We start from the raw sequence: 19,335 nt of genomic DNA, 5'->3' as shown, positions 1-19,335 counted from the left end.
ACGGAGAAACTTGGGTGGATGCCACCCACGCCCATACCGCCCTTACGCCCCTGATTTCCCGTTATTCACGTTTCATGTTGACCCCAGAAATCTAAAAATGAATTCCAACCCTCAATTGTTCATCTTACCCAATAGACCCGGTCCAGATTTACTGCATTAACCTCGGCACTAATAATCAGGTCGGGTCAGTCACCATTAGATGATTCATGCTGCAAGCAAGCAAGCAAGCCGCCGCATTCGTCGGCTCCGACTGAAGTTTGTTGGCGCAAATGAAACATTTACCGAGAGAATAGGGCGATCCAATGCCAATGCCAATGCCAATGCCTCGCCCTGCCTTCGGTTGGGGCTAGAACGGGTCCAAGTTCACTATAAACTGCGGTAGTGATCGGGATCGGATCGACGACGAGAGCCAAAGCGAGGGGCGGGCCTATCGGTTTCGTGCCTCCAAATGACTACCGACTACTGGCACTAAAGCTACCGTCTCAATGGACGGGGGCTCATGACTCATGCATTGCATTTGAGTGTAAGTGTGTATGTATGTATGTATGTATGCATTTACCTCAAGGTTTCCCCGCCTCGTCTCTAGGCTTTTCTTGCTTTTCGCTCCACTATTCGTATCGTCATTGATTCGAGGCAAAAGTACAACGCACAAACCTTCCCCCCTGCTCCTCCTTTGTAGATGTGCGTTTCATCCCTCTTACATTTCTCACGCGGATCAGTCAACGTGAATGCCACGCCACTCTGCTGTGCACGTATCGTCCCTTCCGCATGTTGGGGCGTCGGTCAGATTCCCGTACTTGCTCAAATCCCCAATTGAATGTGGTTACAACCACAACCATCCTGCGCGGATGACGCGACGCAATGAAAGTGAAACATGCTGCGCTGCGGCGGCGGCGACGACGACGACCATTCATCATATCGGTCCGTTTGTCCCTCCGCAAAAAGTATGAAAGTTTGCTGCACATACATCATCTCACGGGAGTTTGATACCTTTTTTGTCCCGTATCAGAGAAAAAAATCAAAAACAAAAACTTTTCCGTTCGGCTGACAGCGGTCAGCGGTTCGTATACCGTTCCTACTCGTACCGGTCGTCGTACTGTCACCTCGGACGGAAGATGACACTATTTTTGGTGTCCAACTGTGTCGTGTCGATCATGACGTGCTGCATGTGCCTTTTCTTTGCCTTTTCTTTGCTCGGAGGACAGAAATAGCACCCACCCTCAACTTGTCTGTCTCTTGGGTAGAGTCCGGAATGATATCCCAAAACCAGGTTCACTCCACTCCACATGCGTGCGTGCGTCGGTGTGTAGACTGAAAACATCGTACTCACTAGTGATCTATTGATCGTTGGAGACCTCATTTGTAAACCAGGACCAGGGTTTGACCCCACCTTTTGCATGTACATGTATAACTAATTGTACGACGAGACTCATGTCCAGACTCCAACTTATGACTAAAGAATCATAGTTCAAGTGGAGCATCATCTAGTATCTAGTAATAGTCTGAATTCGGCCAGACCCATCATGACGTTGTTGATGAAAGACCCTCCTTCTGAAGTCAAGTCGAGGCGCAACCCTGATTCACTCATCACCCAATACATATGTGTATTCGACTAGACTGAGGCGGTCCTCGCACTGCATTGTAACTTACTTCTTGGCATCTTCCTCCCTCATGGTGAACATCACACCATTGTCGATTAGATAACGTATTCGAGCATGCCGTCAAGTGGTTACTTACTTCGCCCCACATGGTACCTCACCCACTTTAGTCTAGTTGTAAGGTCGTCCCCTCAAAAAAATAACAACTCAAACAAAACGAAATCCCCCTCGAAAATGCAAACATAACGAGATCATTACTACCCCGCCCCGATTTCTGGAATCCCCTCAAAGTAAACATACCGAGTACATGTTATGTTCATGTTCTGGATCCCAACATCAACATGAATATTCACCGAACCGAACGGAACCTCCTTAATGCTTAACGAGGCCAAACACTTGGCATCACCCTCAAAAAAGTGGGATCATCAGCGCGGCGTGGCGTTGAACGGGATCAGCGGCTTTCATTTTCATGATTTGGGGGTCGGGGTCTCCATTCATCAAAAGTACAAAATACATTTCCGCCTCCCGTTCGGCCGAGCGCAGTGTCGTACTGTTGCGCAGACGGGTTCGGGAATGCAGCGTACATAAGCTGCTGACGGGATGTGCAAAGGTTATGTATGCATCTCGCCTTACAACTATATGCTACTTACACTACTGCTACCGCTTGTTGCTGCGGTTGCTCCTACTCGACTGCTTTGCCAACGCTGGTGGGGAGATTGGATGCTGTGTTTGCGGTGTCATTCCTTGACTGAAAAAGTGGGGACAAGAAAGGACGTGGAGAGGCGCAATGTGATAATGCTAATGCTATGCACTGTGGTTGAGAGACAAGCCACTTGTGAGTGTTGATTGGGTCACCGTTCCCTCCACACAATCTACAGCACCATTCCCTCGCTCTCCTCGACAATCTCAGCCGAGGTGGCGATATCCATCCCCCCTTCCACGTTGATTGGCGGCTGCCATATTCGACTACAGCGGAAACGTCAGTAAGCGGCTCTGGTTTAGAAAGTGGTACGACTTACATCGTCGTGTCATCGCTGCACGATGCGAATATCCTCCTCGCCGCGACCGGGTTCCATGCCACAGAATTCACGACGTCGCGATGTCCTGACAACACTTCTATCGGGTTCGGCGAGCCACCTTGCCACACGTAGACATGTCCATCTAACAAAGCTGGTCAGCTGACCACCACTCAGACCATCACATCGCACTTACCTTCGCTCCCGCTCAAGATGAAGCGGTCTTTAGGGGCACCAAAGCAACTTCGGATAAGGAAGTGTCCCTGAACATGACCGGTATGCTTGCGCAGGTATCGCAAACCCGGATCGATACTCCACACTTGAATCTCCTGCCATCGAATGCAATCAGCACCCATTCCTTTCTTCAAGTCTCAGTCACTCACGTCCGGAGTACAGCTGACCAACACTTTCCTACCATCACTTGACATTCTTATACTAGTCGTCTCGCACCGTAGGTCCTGTGACCAGCTGAAATAGGTGTCAGCCACGCAAATACGATCGATACGCGGCGCCGTGCTTACTCGATGATCTCGTGATCGACTATCCTGATAACTGCGATGGAGTGCTCCATTGTCGCATATTGGAACGGCTGCATCGGTCCTCCATTCGGTCCTAAGACAACCGGCGCAGGGCCTATCGTCTCCGAGTCGTCCGACGGTCTCGCCGACATTGCTTGTTTCAGCCGATCATTATGATTGACTCGCTTCAAGGGGGTGGTAATTGCCACGATGCGTTTGCCGTCGGGAGTGATGACAAAGTCGTTGAGCTGAAGAGGGAAGGCGGTCCATTGGCGAAGCATGTTTCCAGCGGCGCTCTGCGAACGGAGTCAGCAAAGTATACAATAACCATGATGACTTGACTTACATAGAACACAACCTTGCAGTCCATGGACGCAACTATAAACTCTGATCCATCCGGTAGCCACTGGATCGCACTGATAGTGTCGCCGTGTTGGGACCCGGCTGAAGGTCGCGGCCGTTGCGTGCCAGTCTATACACACCTCGTCAGCTGATCCTACAGGCCACAATTGCGGAACACACCTTGGTATTCCATACGTAGACGGTCTTGTCCGCAGCGGTTACCAATGTCTTTCCATCAGGCGACCAGGCCATTGCGTCGACAGGGTCGCTATGGTCCCGTAACTGGTGTAAGGATTCCACATTATACTGTGTACCTCCACCTTCTTTCGGAGACGCCTATAAGGTGTGATTAGTGTTGTTGAAGTCGAAGTGGTAGGATCTGACTCACCTTCAATTGCCAGATCACCACTGTCTTGTCCTTTCCTGCACTGGCCAACTGCATCCCATCTGGGCTCCACTCGATCCTCCAAACTTCGTCGGTGTGATCAGCCAAGACGTGTGTAGTGACTGAAGGGAATTGCCCGCTCTCGCAACGATGGTCGACGTATAGTGATGAGGAGTCTGGCTCTTCGTGGTAGAGACAGGTCATCTGTTGGTGGCGTCTTGCTTGATCAAATAGGGTAGCGAGACGGCGAGAAGGAACCATGACACTTGGTGAGATGAAGGCTGCGCGGTGTCAGCTACTGGCAGGATTGTCGTAGTTGACTCACCCTGAAGATGTTCTAGTAGTTGCCGTCGCGATGCACCTGATGCGCCATCCCAGACCGCTCTTTCGTACAAGTCGTCCTTGTCCAGGCACATCATGAAGCTACGAGCGACGTCAGGTTCGTCCATTTGCATACCGTCGACATGTCACTCACCCCGATAAGGTATGTAAGACATCTTGATCCTTGGCTACTCTCGCCAATTCACCTCTGAGAACACCCAAAGCTTTCTTCTGCTGCCCAACCTCAAGATATTCCAGGTACTTCTGCTGAGCAATCAAGAACCTCGCTTGATCCGTGACACTCCCACTTCCCTTGCCCATCATCGTCGCTTTCGTCTTCCCTGATGCAATGCTACTGCTGGATGATTCCGGTTCGACTGTGTTGGACGCTGTAGGTATGCCTAGTTCTGGAAGGAGAGCAAGCGCTTCGGACCACCTGCCGCCTAGGATGGCGGCTTGGAAGTCGGATGCAGCGGCAGTAGAGAGGTGAAAGCCTGATTCCGCTTCGAGTACATCCGCAGCTTGACTACGTGGATTGTTAGCTGGATCATGAACAGCTTGGTCACGGCAAAACCCACTGGTAGCCTATATCTCTCAGGCCCTGCAGCATTAGCCGCACTGCCTCTTCCCTCTCCACGGGCATTCTCTTGCCTCCACCCACTCCCGGTCTGTCCATCGCTCGGTGTTTGTTATGTTTCGCCTCTCCGTCGTCCTCATCCATGTCCCCGTCATCAGTCGACTCGATACCATCCTCGTGAGATTCGGGTTCATGATACCAATCACGATCATCTTCGTACATGAGATTGCCAGGCGGTTGAACGGGACGAATCGCGCCGAGGATGTGCGGAGGGAGTGATCCAGGTGTCACCGTGCTGATTCCTAGGGAGTGGCCGTTAGAAGGACCGGCTTCACCAGCGGAACCATTTGAAGGGTGGGACCCGTTATGCCGAAGCGGATGACCCATTGCGCCGTTATTATTCATGTGTGTAGGACTGGTGATTACTGAGGGAAGTCGTGGGTTGGAGGTGTTGGGTGAGGTGACGGCCGCCGACTGCCTGGTTCGCTGTTTTGGTCTCGAATGTTCAGTCGAGTCACCCTCGTCGGAAGGAGAGCGGAGTCGAGTTGTTCCCCTCTGCATTTATTGATAGGGTGTTGTAGAAATGAAGGCGAGTGATGAGGTGAGGTGAAAGTGAAATGGTCGGTGGGAGATGGAATGCAGACATTAGTGTTAAGTTTCACACACCAGAGAACGAAGTGGGGATGTGTGGAAGCACACAATGTGAATCAGGAGTAAAACTCTACTCACGTTCAGTGCAACGTCACTCCTAGGTCCAAGCGTAGACGATAAGGTACTAGTGGCTCCGGTAGTACGGGTGGCAAGAGTATCAATTGATGATGATAATGATGTAGCAGTGGTAGTAGGAGCGATCACAGCAGTTGGCAAGTCGACGGCGATATTCACAGGGGATATAGGGGTGGGAGAAGACAGCTTGAGAGGATGATAACAGGATACAAGAGTAAAATTGAAGGGATCTTATCGGGTACTGTTGGACTTGCCGGACCGACAGCACCTGATGTGTGGTGGTATGATTGTAGGCGGGTGTTCAGTGGATCGAGTCGTGTATATACGGACAAGACGAATGAGCAGGTAGGTATAGGAACAACTATGGGTAAGGTCTTACAGAGTCGACTAGTGCAAATGTGTATGCCATTTGATTGATGTGATGGTCGATGTATGCTAGGACAGGATGATACAATTACGCCTAATCACTCACTACTTTGGTTGTCCGGCGGCGCGTTGTCTGGGGAAGGGGGGATGACGATAAGCAGAGTGCTAGTTTATTTATCACCCTTGTTTACGCGGTACTTGCTGTGCCGGTCCTCTCCATCGAATGCACGTCCTTCAACGCTGCGTCAACTATATTGTCCACTACAGAGCATTATAACAACACAACACACACAATGCCTAACCAACCACTTGACGAAGACGGTTTCCACTCCATCGCATGGGACGACGCCCCTGCTCATCCTGTCACTTCCCCTTTCTCTGAGGACGACCACGAAGGGTTTGAGACGATTTCGCCTACTTCACCCGGTCGAGGTGAATCGGTTGCTTCGACCTCTTCGGCACCGGCTCAATCAACTTCGACCAAGCAACGGGAGAGACATGGCTCCGTGGAAATCGATCCGTCAGAATGGGGAGGGAGATGGATGAGCATCGAAGTGAGGGATCCGGTAAAGGAACATGAGGGAAGTAAGGACATGTACGTGTCGTACGCGGTGAAGACTACAGTGAGTAGCTACGCACCACTACGCTGCTGTACACCATCACTGACCCCTTCACTTGACCCAGACCAATCTTCCGACATTCGCCAAACCTTTCGTCACAGTACGAAGACGATTTCAAGATTTCGTCTTCCTCAGAGAACACCTTGTCAAGAACTTCCCAGCTTGTGTTGTTCCACCTATTCCCGACAAACATCGTCTTGGTGAGTCAGCTGGTGAATCGCTGAATAAGAAGCCGAATTGATCAATACTCCACAGAATACATAAAGGGAGATCGATTTAGCCCTGAGTTTGTGGAAAGGCGTCGATTGGAGTGAGTCCATGGTTACGCACTCAACCGACTAAGCTAACCCTTACCCAGCCTTCAACGCTTCGCCGATCGAATCGCTCGACATCCGACCCTCCAGCGCAGTCAATTGGTGAACGACTTCTTGACAAGCACAGAATGGGTAGGTCTACATTCAGTGCCCGGACATCGTAAAATACTGATGATAGCCATCCTTACCCGCGTAGACGGTCGCAAAACACCACCACCTATCACACCCGCCTCCCGAATCGCACTCTTCCATTATGGACTCGCTCTCCGATACATTCATCAACGCCTTTTCGCGCGTGCGAAAGCCCGACGCTCGGTTTGTTGAAATGGCTGAAGAGCTGGAGAGGTTTGAAGAGGGTTTAACCTCCGTGGAACGCTTAGTTGGTAGAGGGAAGACGAGGGTTGATGGTGAGTCAAGACGACCTATATCCTGGCTGTCTATCGTGACTAACGAAACCACTTGTAGACTTGTCGGCAGATTATCAAGACATGGCAGCGGCATACCAGGGATTGGGGTATCTAGAATCGGGCATTACAGAACCCCTTAACCGATTCGCCGAGAAGATGCTCGACTTCTCCGCTCTGCTTAAACATATGGTGAGTACAACGCATCAGCGGGAAAGGCTTGTGCTGACGCCTTGCCAGAACCAAACGACCGTTGAGCCATTCCTCATCCAGTCACACTCTTTGTTCGCGCACGCAACGACCCACCGAGCGGTGATCAAGCTTCGCGATCAAAAGCAACTCGACTTCGAAGAGCTTTCTGCTTATCTTTCTGCTATTGTTTCGGAACGTGATCGACTGGCCGCTGTTAGCTCGGGACACGCGGGTGCACCTGTTGGAATCAGTACATATCTTCGAGACCAAGTTGACAAGATCAGAGGTACCGACGATATCCACACAAGGAGGGAGAGGATGAGAAAGTTGGACGGAAAGATCAAAGAGGTAAGTCCTGTCTATTAGTTGAGAACTAGGAGCTGATCAAGGGCACACATTATAGCTGCAAGATGCCGTCACAACGGCTCACGAGACTTCAACAGCCTTTTCCGACGAAGTCATCAAGGAACATACAGTGTTCGAGCTGTCGAAGAAGGAAGAGATGAAGGAGATGCTGCAGACATACGCCGATGGTCAGATTGAGATGTTACAAAAGGGGATGGACGACTGGGATAGGGTGAGTGGCGGCATCGTCACTTGTTTTATTGATCAATGCTGACTATCGGATTGCACAGATCATACCTTTGCTTCAACGTATTCGAGTCGATGTGTCATGATAATGCTATTCCATCATAGCATGACGTCCGAAGTGATGGGCTCGGTGCTCATATGTTGTACATACGATGCAATGTATGCATGTACAGTAAGCTGCGAGTGCGATGGTCGGATGTGTAGGAGTGGCGGGAGCATTCTGCCACTGTATCGCTCGATTATCATTCCTCTGACCTCCGTAAGATGTGTTCCTCCTTACTCACGATGCCAAGACCGGCCATTACAACCTCATGTCATGAAGTATACGCAAGTCATGTTCAGGACAGGATACTGCAGGGTTCAATATGCAAACGAGTTGCCTTCGAGCCGGCACTTTGTATGGCACGATCCCGATTATCGTCGGAGCCCGCTACTGCAGCTATGACAAATAATATCGCCTCTCCCTCAACCTAAATTTGCTGTGCATACCATCAACTATGGACTGCGAATAACATTTCTCTATCCATATGAAACTGTCCTACCCGTCATCATTGGACATTCTCCCAACGCTCTGTGGTGGCATTTTCCCGTGGGGGGTATCTCTCCCTATACTCCGCATTAAGGTCTTGAATCTTCGGTCCATGCCTAACTTTCCCCTTAATTCTGGATACGCTGGTGGAGAAGTGAGAAGAGACGCTTCCAGACAAATGCGACAAAGAGGTACTGAGACGAGAGCTAGTGCTTTGAGAAGGGGTATTGCTCTCGCTGTCATGTGAGGAGGCGGTGGTGGAGGCGGTAGTGGGTGCAGATGACATGATGTGTGTGCACGTGTATATTCGTGTAATGTATATGTGTGAGTGAGTGTGTCTAGTGAAAACCAAGAGGAGTGCGTTGTGATTGCGATTGGTGGTGAATTGCGATTGGTGACCTGGGTCGATGAGAGAAAGCGGAAGTCGCTGCGTGGCGCAATGATCAGATGATATACGATGCTAGAGGTTATACTTGACAGTAACGTTATCAATTTAGAGGCGTCATACTGACAAGGTGTATGAGAATGCTTGAGAGATCTGGGCGAACTAGCCCAGGTGTGACAATGAGTGTCACACGGCCGTAATTCGTGTCTGAACACTTCATTAATGCCGTTTCGACACGGCACTTTACTTTGTGACTGCACTTCAGCAGCCCACTATCACATAGATTCGGCCGGACAGCATAAACCAGAAGTACCAGTGTGCAGATTCAAGTATTTCAGTCCCATGGCGCTCATAATCGTTTCAGGGAGAGAGCGTGCTAGTCGTTGACGCAGCATTTACGCCACTTATCGTATAAACATTGCTTCTCGTGTATAGTATGTGGCCAAATGATTATCTACAATCCCCTATCCTGACAGCAGCCTGTTCTTCTCACGACCATACAACATAGACCAAGCCTTCTACTGATCCGACTGAGCTCGCCCACAGCCTGTTTGCACTCCCTGTGAAGCCTCTTCTGCATTAGTGCCGTATTACCAGTTTTCCACGGAGCCCCAAACTTCCATGAACCGGTCATTTTGCTTCGCCTCCCTCAATTTGGAGTGGGCCTCATTGACAGTCCTCAATTCGCGCAGTATGGAAGCAGCCTGAACGTAAAAGTCGCATTTCGGCAAGCTTTCTGGTTCGTAGTCACCAGCAAGACCAGCAGACCAATCGAGACGATTGATAACTTTTTCGAAATCATAAAAGTCCCACTCCGCATTGGTGTCCCTCGCGGCCAACGCTGACTTCAGTTGATCTCGGAGACATCCTTCCCGTGACCATTTGATGAATGTGTTACGCAGACCCTGGGCGTTCTCTGACTCCTTCTCCTCTGACTCCTTCTCGATGGCCTGTCTGGTATCGGACAAATTGCAGTAAAGGTGGTGAGCTAGGTCAGCAGCCCAGCAGATCCTCTCTATGCTCTCAGGACCCTCGTTCAGCCACCTAGCCATTCCCCGAGAGTGGAACTTGCGCCGAATTGTGGGATCATGGGCGATGTCGTGAAGCTGGCCTTGGAGTTCTTTGGCTTCATCGGAGAGTGTGACTGTGGCGGACGTGGCCTGGGCGGGTTTCATGGCAGGGCGATTCGACCACATTGAAGAGTCCGGAATGACTGTGGTGATGTTGTCAGACATGACCTGGTCTGTACCTTCGGAGGACTCCCCGAGAGCGATGCTAGGCTTGGGTCCGGTGGATTCGGCCTCGGTAGACGCGAGCAGAGAGGGTCGTGAACGAATTGAAAGAGGGTACCCCGTAGGTCCATCGGGTTGACTCCCTTCAGACTCGGGACCACCGGGAGATGACTGGGAAAGCTGTGGAAATTCAGGCATGATAAGCAGCTTGGCAGTGTTGCGTGTGGGTGGCGGTAGATTAGGGAGGATCACTGAAATGGAGGATCACTGAAATGGAGGATCACTGAAATGGTGTAGATTGTCAAGATTGCTGTTGAAGAAGAACGCAGTGGCGACTGAGCGATTTGTGAACCCCTTTTATCCACTATAGCAATGTCATGGTCAGCACTGCTCGCTTCCCGGTCGAGAACCCATGCCATTTGGAAGACACGATATAACGGAGGAGCAGGGGACTTCTGACAAAGGTTCCATAGTCCTCTTGCGAGTCTCAGCGTCCGATACGCGTTACACAATGCCCCTTGCGTCTCGACTGTGATGTCCTTTGAGCTAAACCTCCGGAGCGTCTTGCCAGCGAGGGCAATAGCCCAATGACGCATGACAACCAAGTTGATTTATCACCCTTTCATCACTTCCCCCCTAGGTCATACGGTTGTCAAGCGTTTTGCGAGTCGTGCGGAAAGTTGCTTTTTGTTCAGTTGCCACGTTCGCCACCACCCCACCAGGTGCTCGCCGCAATCGAGCAGTCGCAGACATGTAATGATGTGCATGCAAAGTCCCCTAAGATACTGTACAACGTGCCCATCAGCACCAGTTCCTCGCTCATGATCACAGGGTCGCCCAAATCAATGCCCCTATAATTCCTCCTATCCTCATCGCATCACTACGCCGTCACGGCAGGCGCAACCAGTGATCCCGCCAAATCGCCATTTGTTTGTCCATTACTCTCAGTATGTCCGTTGGTCACCGGAACAGGTGGAATGTCGCCAACTTTCTCCGAGACAAATTGCTTTATTTGTGGTAGAACGTCGTTGAGCACATCCACGACCTTTGCTTTTTCTACGAAGGTAATCCGCGTCAGCAGAGATAGGTGGCGACTCGATCGTGGGGGGAGCACGCTACTTACGCGATGTGAACACTTGATCACCTAATCTCCTACAAACGCGGTTGTCATCCAGCAGGATGTGTGATGATGGAACAAAGATCCGATTTGACTGATTGCGTTCCGTTAGTATGCGTCATGTATTCAGCAGACTTGTAAGGGCAATCACTCACTCGCTTGAACCAGTCTTTCCTCTGGATATTGTTCGGGTCGATACGGACGAGTGAGTGTAGTCCGGCAACCTGGACGACCGCCTTCACTTTCCTCTCCACATCTCGCTTGTTGACGAGGTCCATGACCGCTTGGCAACCAGTCCCGTGGCCAATGAGGACGACCTTTTCGCATTCTGAGAGTCTGCGGGGTATTGTCAGCGGTATCTACACTGATACAGGTACTCAGACGTACTCGACGTAGTTGTCCCATATGTATCGTATCAGTTGCCCTTCGATCTCAGGCGCGTTCTTGGTGATCATCCTTGGTCCCTCCTAAGCGTCACATCAGTTATGCAACGCAGATGACTACAGTGCGCCCAGCTCACCCTCGCAAACTCCGTTGGTAGTTGTTTCAAAACGTTGACATCGATGATGTTGTATCCCGCGCTTTTGATCCATGAGACGATCGCGTCACTCGTGTCGATCTGGCCAGATCGTGGTCAGCGTTGCAAGTGCGATGAGACCGTTAGGACTCACGAGATAGCTGTTGGCTAGGTGGATGTTGGTGCTCGTCACGCCGTCTGTTTCAACCCTCAGATTGCCGCTGAGAGATTCGAGTTAGCCCCGTCTGTAGGTAGTCTTGACAGCACTCACAAGTCATGCACAAAGACAACCAAAACGCCCTTGGGTCCCACTTCATACACGCCCTCGCTTCAAGCAGGTCAGCTGATGTCGCACAGCTGGAAAACGACGCAGCTCAACTCACTTGCAAATGATCTGTCCCGCAAAGGCCGCTTCGAGTTCCGGGCTAGCCAGGGGGATTTGCAGGAGGTCGTATTTGGCATGCATATGGTACGCTCGGTGAATCTTGAGAAGTTCTAGTGGAGAGTGCGTCAGACTTGCGTTGCGAATGAGCATGATTGTTTACTCACCTGGAATACTGTGGATCGGTGACGAGCCATCCTCGAGAGCGGTCACTACGGTATAAGTCAGATACAGCTCATCACGCAGGCCAGATGAGACTTACCCTCTGGAGGCTCACAAGCCTTGACATCGATACTCTTCCAATGTGTTGACTGGACCTGGGCCACTTGGTAGATCACCTCTGTGGCTGCTTCCGAAGCCTCGAGTGCACCCAGCTCCATAGGCGTCTCACCCAAGAGGACGTGTGCGACCGCAAGTGCCGAGTCAGAGATCGCTCGGAGATTGTATCCGCCCTGTGTGAGGGCATGTCAGCTGTTGTCCATTTCTTCTATTTATGTAGACGAGCTCACCTCCAACGCCACCACGAGTTTGCCGCCAGCGAGAGCAGCAAGCATATGTGTCATGTGCCCGTACGCCGCGGGAGTGACGTGACATCCGCCTAGCATATCACCCTCGGCAGCGTCGAAACCGGCAGAGACTGGTCATCGTCAGCTGGCATCCTTTGATACGATGACTCGAGACTTATCAGCTGAGCTCACTGATGACCAGATCCGGCGAGAACTCGTATGCTATTGGCATGACGATCCTCTGGAAAGCATAGATGTAGTCGGCATCTCCGAAACCTGGTCCGGGCCAAGGGATATTGACGGATCTGCGGGCGGGGTCAGTAATGCCACACAGTCCAAGGGGCAGAAGGCTTGTCCACTCACTTGCCCTCACCGGCACCTGTCCCAACCATATCCAATGCTCCAAAGTCACTCGTGGGGTAGAATTTACCCCCGTCATGTCGATGCAGTGATATGTAGAGGACATTCGGATCATCCCAGAACGCTCTCTGCGTTCCATTCCCGTGGTGGACGTCCCTATCACAAAGCGGTGTGTCAGCTGTCTCGGTCAAAAACAAGACCTGGATGCTCACCAATCGAGGATCAAGACTTTCTTCGCCAGACCTAATCTTGTCACTTCCTTCGCCGCAACAGCCACATTGTTGAAGAAGCAGAAGCCCATATGTTCGTCTGGCTCCGCGTGATGTCCCGGTGGTCTGACGATGGCAAATGCGTTTCGAACTTCGTTTCGGCAGACCGATAGGCATGCTTGGATGACACCTCCACATGAGAGACGAGCGCAGTGAGCTGTTTCTCGACAGACGTAAAGACTGAGCTGTTCGTAGTAATGTTTTGATTCCTGGATGAATTGGTCGTTGAGACCTGCGCGAAGTTATCGTCAGTATCACTGTCGATCTGAGATTGGAAGAGACGTAGACCCACCCTCGGTCGCTTGGACTTTGCTCCACAGATCCTCGGTGTGGACCAACATGACCTGTTCCGCCGTGACCTCTCCGAATTCCAATTTCTTCATCCGTTTGATCAAACCTGATTCTGCCAATCTCGTGAAAATCCTCTTGATTCTCATCGGTTCTTCCGGGTGGCCGTCTCCGTTGTCCAGTACGGTTTCTGCTGTGGGTGTGTAACCATCTTGGCAATGCAGCATCATGAGAGGATCGAAGATGTAGCCCGTTCGGACCATACGTTTTTGGTCTGGATCTTGGGACGCGACATGTGTGAGGGGTACGGGGTTGTGCAGATGCGTATGGTGGGAGTTTGGCGTTTGGAAGGTTGATGGGCCAGGTGAGGAGTGGTTGTGAGCATGTCCGTTGGTCAATGCGGGGGAGGATCGGAATGCAGACGAGGAGGCGGGTCGAGCGGGAGGAACAGCATGATCACTAGAAGAAGCCGTAGCGAGTTCCCTCGAAGCAGCTGCACCCGGGAAAGAGGCGGTAGTTGTGGTAGTCGTGACCGTCTCCTGATGTATTGTTCGCTGAACAGTGACGCCAGAGGGCCCAGCAGAGGTCGATGGGTCTACATCCATGGCTTGGTCCACCTGCTCGGTAGTCGTTACAATCGCAGCTTCTCTCGCTTCATGCGAGTTCGTAGAGGCGTCCACGTCCATTCCGTTTGGTGTTGATAAAAGTCTACGTTTATCTACTAGGGAGTTGTGTAAGCAGGCAGGCGTTGCGACATTCGCAGATGAGAAGAGGTCGAGAAAGTTACACTTACGATGATATTTATAATGGAACGGGTTGCTCTAGCTATTAGGGGCTACGGGTTTGAAAGGAGGAAGAAGATGAACAAAGGAGGCTGCGAAGGGAAGGCTTGGGTCCCGAACTAGTGTAGAGTTCTAGTAGTCGGAGGGCGAGATTCGACACGAGCGATGCGAGCTTGTGCTGACCTGCCGGGCTGTGTATGTCGAGTGAGTCCAGTCAAGCTGCAGGCGCTACGTGTTGAACATTACTCGCGTAGAGGACGACGAACTACAACAAACCCGAAACAGAGACGAGGAACCGTTCGATAATGTATTTGATCCCGCACTTATGCGAACCATATCTTGAGTGCCACTTGGCTCTTTGAATGCAATCCATGTTGGACAAGGGGGATGGAAATCGACAGCAGCTACATGGCGAGCTGTTGTTCCACCTATACTGAAGTAAGAGACAGACTATCTGTCGATGCAGATCACACTTGCTTCTGCACTTGACAAGCGAATTGACCATTGTCTTTGTGGTTGCTTCCCTTGTTCCGCTCACACCATTTGTGGCGATTACCCCGCGTCGTACGTTCTCGTTTTGGATGGTTGTAGATGTAAACAACAAGGCCATGATAAGACAGCTCGCTTCCAATAATACGCTGCCCACTCCACCCCGGCACAGGTCACTGATCATGCATAGAGATAGCGCCCGGAAGAGGCTAAGTATAAAAAGAGAGATGATCGAAAACGAAAAGGGGTACCACGGTACGCAAAAGATAGAACACATTAAGAAGAGTTACAAAACCAACTGACGCGAAATCGACCAAACTCCCAAGCCCTCTCCCTCCGACCTTTCAAAAAGATGGTGACTCCAAGATACGATCCGCTTATGCCTTCTTGGCGGGAGCGGCCTTCTTCTTGGGAGCGGCGGTCTTCTTAGCGGCGGCGGCCTTGGCTAGAAGACGGGAGGGAGGTCAGCGGGGTCATCTTCGCGATGAGGGTTCAACTCACCAGCAGGAGCCTTCTTGGGGGCAGAGGTCTTCTTAGCGGCAGGGGCAGCCTTCTTGGTAGCAGGAGCCTTCTTGGTGGCGGTGGAGGCCTTGGCAGCGGGCTTAGCGGCGGCGGTGGTGGTGGTCTTCTTAGCGGCAGGGGCCTTCTTGGCGGCGGGGGCAGCCTTCTTAGCGGCGGGCTTCTTGGGAGCGACGTTCTCCTTGCCGGCGGAGGATTTCTGCGGAAGAAGTCAGCACAGCCCTTGCGGAGATAATGCGCAACATACCTTGGGGGCAACCTTCACTCGACCGGAGATACCGCTGGGGAGGACGAGCTCGCCCTTCTCGGCACCTCGCTTGATGGCGTTGGAGAGGTTGTTGACGTTGGAGGCGGAGCTCATGTCGATCTTGTAGGTGTCGGCGAGGAACCTGGGGGGGGAGTTAGTTAAGGGTTAAGTGAGGTGGAACGACATGCACTCACTTCTTGATGGCAGGTCGGGAGACACCCTTTCGAGAGTCATCGGGGTGGGCCTTGACAGCTTCCTGGTAGGAGGAGGGGTTATAGTCAGCGACGTAGTAAAATGGGGTTAGGTGGGAAGGGCAGAAAATCTTCCCAAATAGGCAATTTGTCAAAGGCGGCGGTAGAGGGGGAACGAAGGACGATGTAGCGATGCATGCATGCACAGGTGGTGATGACGGGTGGATGCACCAGTTTGTGGAGTTTGAAGGCAGAGGGAGTGACGTGTGATGAGAAATGGATCAAGGAAAAAAGGTGATGAAGACGGGTGGAGTCACGCGCTCAATCCCCGGAAGGGGCTTGCTGCGACGATCACATCGAGCACGACGGGGAGGTGACGCTGAGCCGCCAGACTTGGCGAAGGTGGTGAGGACGATGATTGATGACGGGGGGACGAATCCCAAGGGATAGGAAGGAGAGCAAGACCGACTACGGAAGATCTACCCAGGGATGTTTACTTCCCACCCCCAGATTCCTCCCGCACCCCAAATACGCAATGTCAACGGCGACAGCGCCAGCAGGCCGCATGCATTCGAGCTGAAACTTTGCATCCATCGCGTCGTGACCAGCATCGAGTGGTGTGCCAAGTGGCAAAGCTCCACGACGTGTAAGAATGAAGGACGAAAGTCGTGGTGTAACATGGCCCGCAGTCGGAATATCCCACCTGACGAATCTGATTCGACTTGTTCACTCACCTGGATCATGGAAAGGAAGGTGGGGTGGGTAGCGGCCTTCTTGGGGGCAGCAGCCTTCTTGGTGGTAGCGGTGGTGGGAGCCATTGTGATTGTTTGGGTTTGTTGTTGGGTTGGTTTGGTGGCGAGAAGGCTGAAGTGCGGTTGGACAGGGGGTATTGACGACGACGAGAGAAAGGAAAAGAACGCAGTTGATACGTCAGTACATGCTCCTTCTTTCTTCACAGATGTTGCTTGATGCTTCGAGTGGGCTTGGGCACCGTTGAGGAGCATCAACTCACCTAAGATACGTTGATAATCGAGTTGAATTAAATTGGGTTAGAAAAGAGAAGAGAGAGGGGGAAGAAGATGAATTCCGGCAGTGTGACCTTTTGTTTAAGTCATAATCAGACGCGGCGCAACGCAATCCTCATCACACTTCTAGTCGGGATAAACACCCCTCTTTCGCGTTTCGGTGCATATCTCATGCAATACTGCGTGTTAAGGTCTCAAATTTGGCCAATGTATGCATAGGTCGCCCATCCACCCACTGAACACTTCAAAAATACGCATGCATAGGAAGAAAAGCGCGCTAGGAGCGGAAAGAGTACATCCAAGTCACGTGACCGGATCTTCTACCGACCGAAAACAAAACGCCGCTGGTGTACGTTAATCCCGAGAGGTATTCGTGCGAGGAGTCACCGCTGCTTGGATTTGCGTGAAGCTCGCCAGGTATAGCAAAGGGGTGGGCGTGGGGTGTCGACGGTGCCGGTGATGTTTGTGCGCGATCAGGCTTGTTTTGACAACGCGGTGGTCGTTTTAAGGAGACACAGACTTTTCCCGTTCACATCCCATCTCTTGTTTATGCGGCTGTTGGGCGGTTTATGGTTGTTCGTTTGCCAATATGGATCTCATGGTGGGCAGAGCGATTCCAGTATGCTATATCGACTGCATGAACCAGCCTAGGGGCTTATCGCGCAAGGAATGACCGGAACATGGCTATGATCGCTCAGGATGGTCCCCTTTCGCGGTCGGCAACGGGGATGGGGGGTGTTACATTGAGTCTACGGCTCTACCCATGCTTGCAGGTCACCAGCATCAGCTTCTACCGTACCATGGCGGTTCTCTCGTCTCTCTTGCCAATCCCTAGCTACTTGAGAATCACCTATCTCTTCACGACTCATCGCGAACTCATGTTTGGACGAGATGCGGAGCGGACGCGTAGGAGAACCACCTGGACACAGAGTATTTCGCATCGTGTGCATCTCACAGCTCACTAGGTGCGTTCTGACCGGTACCATCGTGCTCCTCTGAATCTCAGCTACCATATGATTCCCCTTGCATGGTCAAATCTCAACTCGTCATAGCTGCAATCGCTCGAACACCTCCCGACACCCCCAATTGTAGACGAAATTCCCCTTTCGCCAACATGACGTTACAGAACCAAACATTGGATCTTTTTGCCACACTCGCCCTTGATTACACCGTTTGACCCTGAAATAGGGAAAAACGGGAAAAAGAGAACAGAGATCAGGTACGATCAGTTGTGACGTGGAAGATGAGCCGTCGTATCTCGGCGTTTGCGATGTGGCACTGGGGACGAGTATGGAACGTAGTCAAGGGCATCTGTTGCTTGCGACAGTTCGATTCGCAGCTCGGACACGCTCACCGTACAGATGCAAAACACCAACATGCAAAATTTGACTTCCCCTTCGTGTCGATGCTATACTGATCCGCAGATGCACATGCCTAGGTACCGTGCCACCTAATGCCATGCTTGAATACCTGCTTCTCTTCGTCGACAGAAATCGTAACCAGCTACTTATAGCATACTTGCTTTTGTAACACATCAATCCATATGGTATCCCTTATCTGGGGGTACTAATTTGTCGAGTACGGAACGTAGTTGAGGGTGACACCGTGAAATCTGACATGCTGGTGCATGCGACAATAAGACTTACACTTCAGACACGCTCACCATACAGATGTATCATGCGACGTGCAAGAACTGTCACTTCATGCAGATCTTCGCCGCGACGACTGTTTAAATGTTCTGCAGAATGATGTGCACCATACCGAGACGCCTGATACGATGCACCTCCTTTCATCGACAATCCGACAAAAATCATAACCAGCTACACTCTCGACTTCTCACGCACCATGAACTATGTAGTGGGACCAAGGTATCTTTGCTTATGTAACGTGTTACCATATATGGAATCTCCTATATGGGAGTACTAATTTATATGGAATCTCCTATATGGGGGTATTATTTTGTCTGGGTGTTCTACAGATCTTTCCGTAAATACTTCGCCAATCAGCGACGCGGCCAAAAATCCCATTTGCGCACAAAGGACGCGTCGACAATTGAACGCGGGGCCTCGAGCGCAAGATCACGTGACACAGACAACAATAAACCGCTACACTACCGAAACGCACCACAATACAGTGTATTTGGGAACAGCTGTTATATACGCGTCTGGAGCACAGTGATCAGCATACACACTTGCTGACGAGTGGATGTCGGAGGCAAAAGCTCCCACGAGTCTCGCCCAACCATGTAATGTAGATTGGAGGTCGAAGTTTTCTCTCCGGGCAATGTAAGCATGTTCCATGCATTGATGTTGCTCGCCCTCTGCTCATGCAGATCTTAAATCGAGGCGTGATAGAGTCTGTCGCATAAGCCTTCATAAAGAGTATTCCCAAGTATTTCGTCCTATGCGCACGTTGAGTAGCTCAGTCGCTAAAAACCCTCAAGCACTTTGAATCGTAAATCGCCCGTTATCAGACGGCTCGAGCGTTCGATCAGTGGGGCCCCGGGCTTTTGCAACGGTAATTCAAC

General features: G+C 51.4%; 5 protein-coding genes across 5 annotated transcripts; 1 reads left to right on the top strand and 4 right to left on the bottom strand.

The window, feature by feature from the left end:
- Positions 1-2,470: 2,470 nt before the first annotated feature.
- Positions 2,471-5,144, bottom strand: CI109_100933 (uncharacterized protein; the record flags this gene model as incomplete). The annotated part of the gene is made up of 11 exons (XM_032002586.2): positions 2,471-2,564; positions 2,618-2,759; positions 2,811-2,943; positions 2,998-3,082; positions 3,136-3,428; positions 3,479-3,604; positions 3,655-3,810; positions 3,863-4,140; positions 4,185-4,282; positions 4,335-4,706; positions 4,759-5,144. The coding sequence occupies 11 exons, from the start codon at positions 5,142-5,144 to the stop codon at positions 2,471-2,473; spliced, it is 2,163 nt and encodes a 720-aa protein (XP_031862925.2).
- A 998-nt stretch (positions 5,145-6,142) lies between these two features.
- Positions 6,143-8,056, top strand: CI109_100932 (sorting nexin-4; the record flags this gene model as incomplete). The annotated part of the gene is made up of 9 exons (XM_032002585.1): positions 6,143-6,472; positions 6,534-6,669; positions 6,725-6,779; positions 6,828-6,915; positions 6,980-7,190; positions 7,249-7,379; positions 7,428-7,727; positions 7,783-7,956; positions 8,015-8,056. The coding sequence occupies 9 exons, from the start codon at positions 6,143-6,145 to the stop codon at positions 8,054-8,056; spliced, it is 1,467 nt and encodes a 488-aa protein (XP_031862924.1).
- Positions 8,057-9,474: 1,418 nt separating this feature from the next.
- Positions 9,475-10,314, bottom strand: CI109_100931 (uncharacterized protein; the record flags this gene model as incomplete). Its single annotated transcript, XM_032002584.1, has 1 exon — positions 9,475-10,314. One exon carries the CDS (start codon positions 10,312-10,314, stop codon positions 9,475-9,477), a length of 840 nt encoding a protein of 279 aa, XP_031862923.1.
- Positions 10,315-10,996: 682 nt separating this feature from the next.
- Positions 10,997-14,241, bottom strand: CI109_100930 (uncharacterized protein; the record flags this gene model as incomplete). The annotated part of the gene is made up of 15 exons (XM_032002583.1): positions 10,997-11,172; positions 11,240-11,327; positions 11,389-11,569; positions 11,621-11,700; positions 11,754-11,852; positions 11,905-11,971; positions 12,022-12,078; positions 12,134-12,245; positions 12,300-12,344; positions 12,395-12,584; positions 12,642-12,769; positions 12,831-12,943; positions 13,002-13,154; positions 13,211-13,499; positions 13,560-14,241. 15 exons carry the CDS (start codon positions 14,239-14,241, stop codon positions 10,997-10,999), a joined length of 2,460 nt encoding a protein of 819 aa, XP_031862922.1.
- Positions 14,242-15,203: 962 nt separating this feature from the next.
- Positions 15,204-16,601, bottom strand: CI109_100929 (uncharacterized protein; the record flags this gene model as incomplete). Its single annotated transcript, XM_032002582.1, has 5 exons — positions 15,204-15,271; positions 15,328-15,544; positions 15,593-15,734; positions 15,787-15,848; positions 16,518-16,601. 5 exons carry the CDS (start codon positions 16,599-16,601, stop codon positions 15,204-15,206), a joined length of 573 nt encoding a protein of 190 aa, XP_031862921.1.
- Between the last annotated feature and the right edge of the window lie 2,734 nt (positions 16,602-19,335).

The sequence above is a fragment of the Kwoniella shandongensis genome, chromosome 2 (genome assembly GCF_008629635.2).
Source record: "Kwoniella shandongensis chromosome 2, complete sequence".
Lineage (NCBI taxonomy): Eukaryota > Fungi > Basidiomycota > Tremellomycetes > Tremellales > Cryptococcaceae > Kwoniella > Kwoniella shandongensis.
The sequence above is the reverse complement of the archived record's forward strand: the minus strand, read 5'-3'. Positions and strand labels throughout refer to the sequence as shown.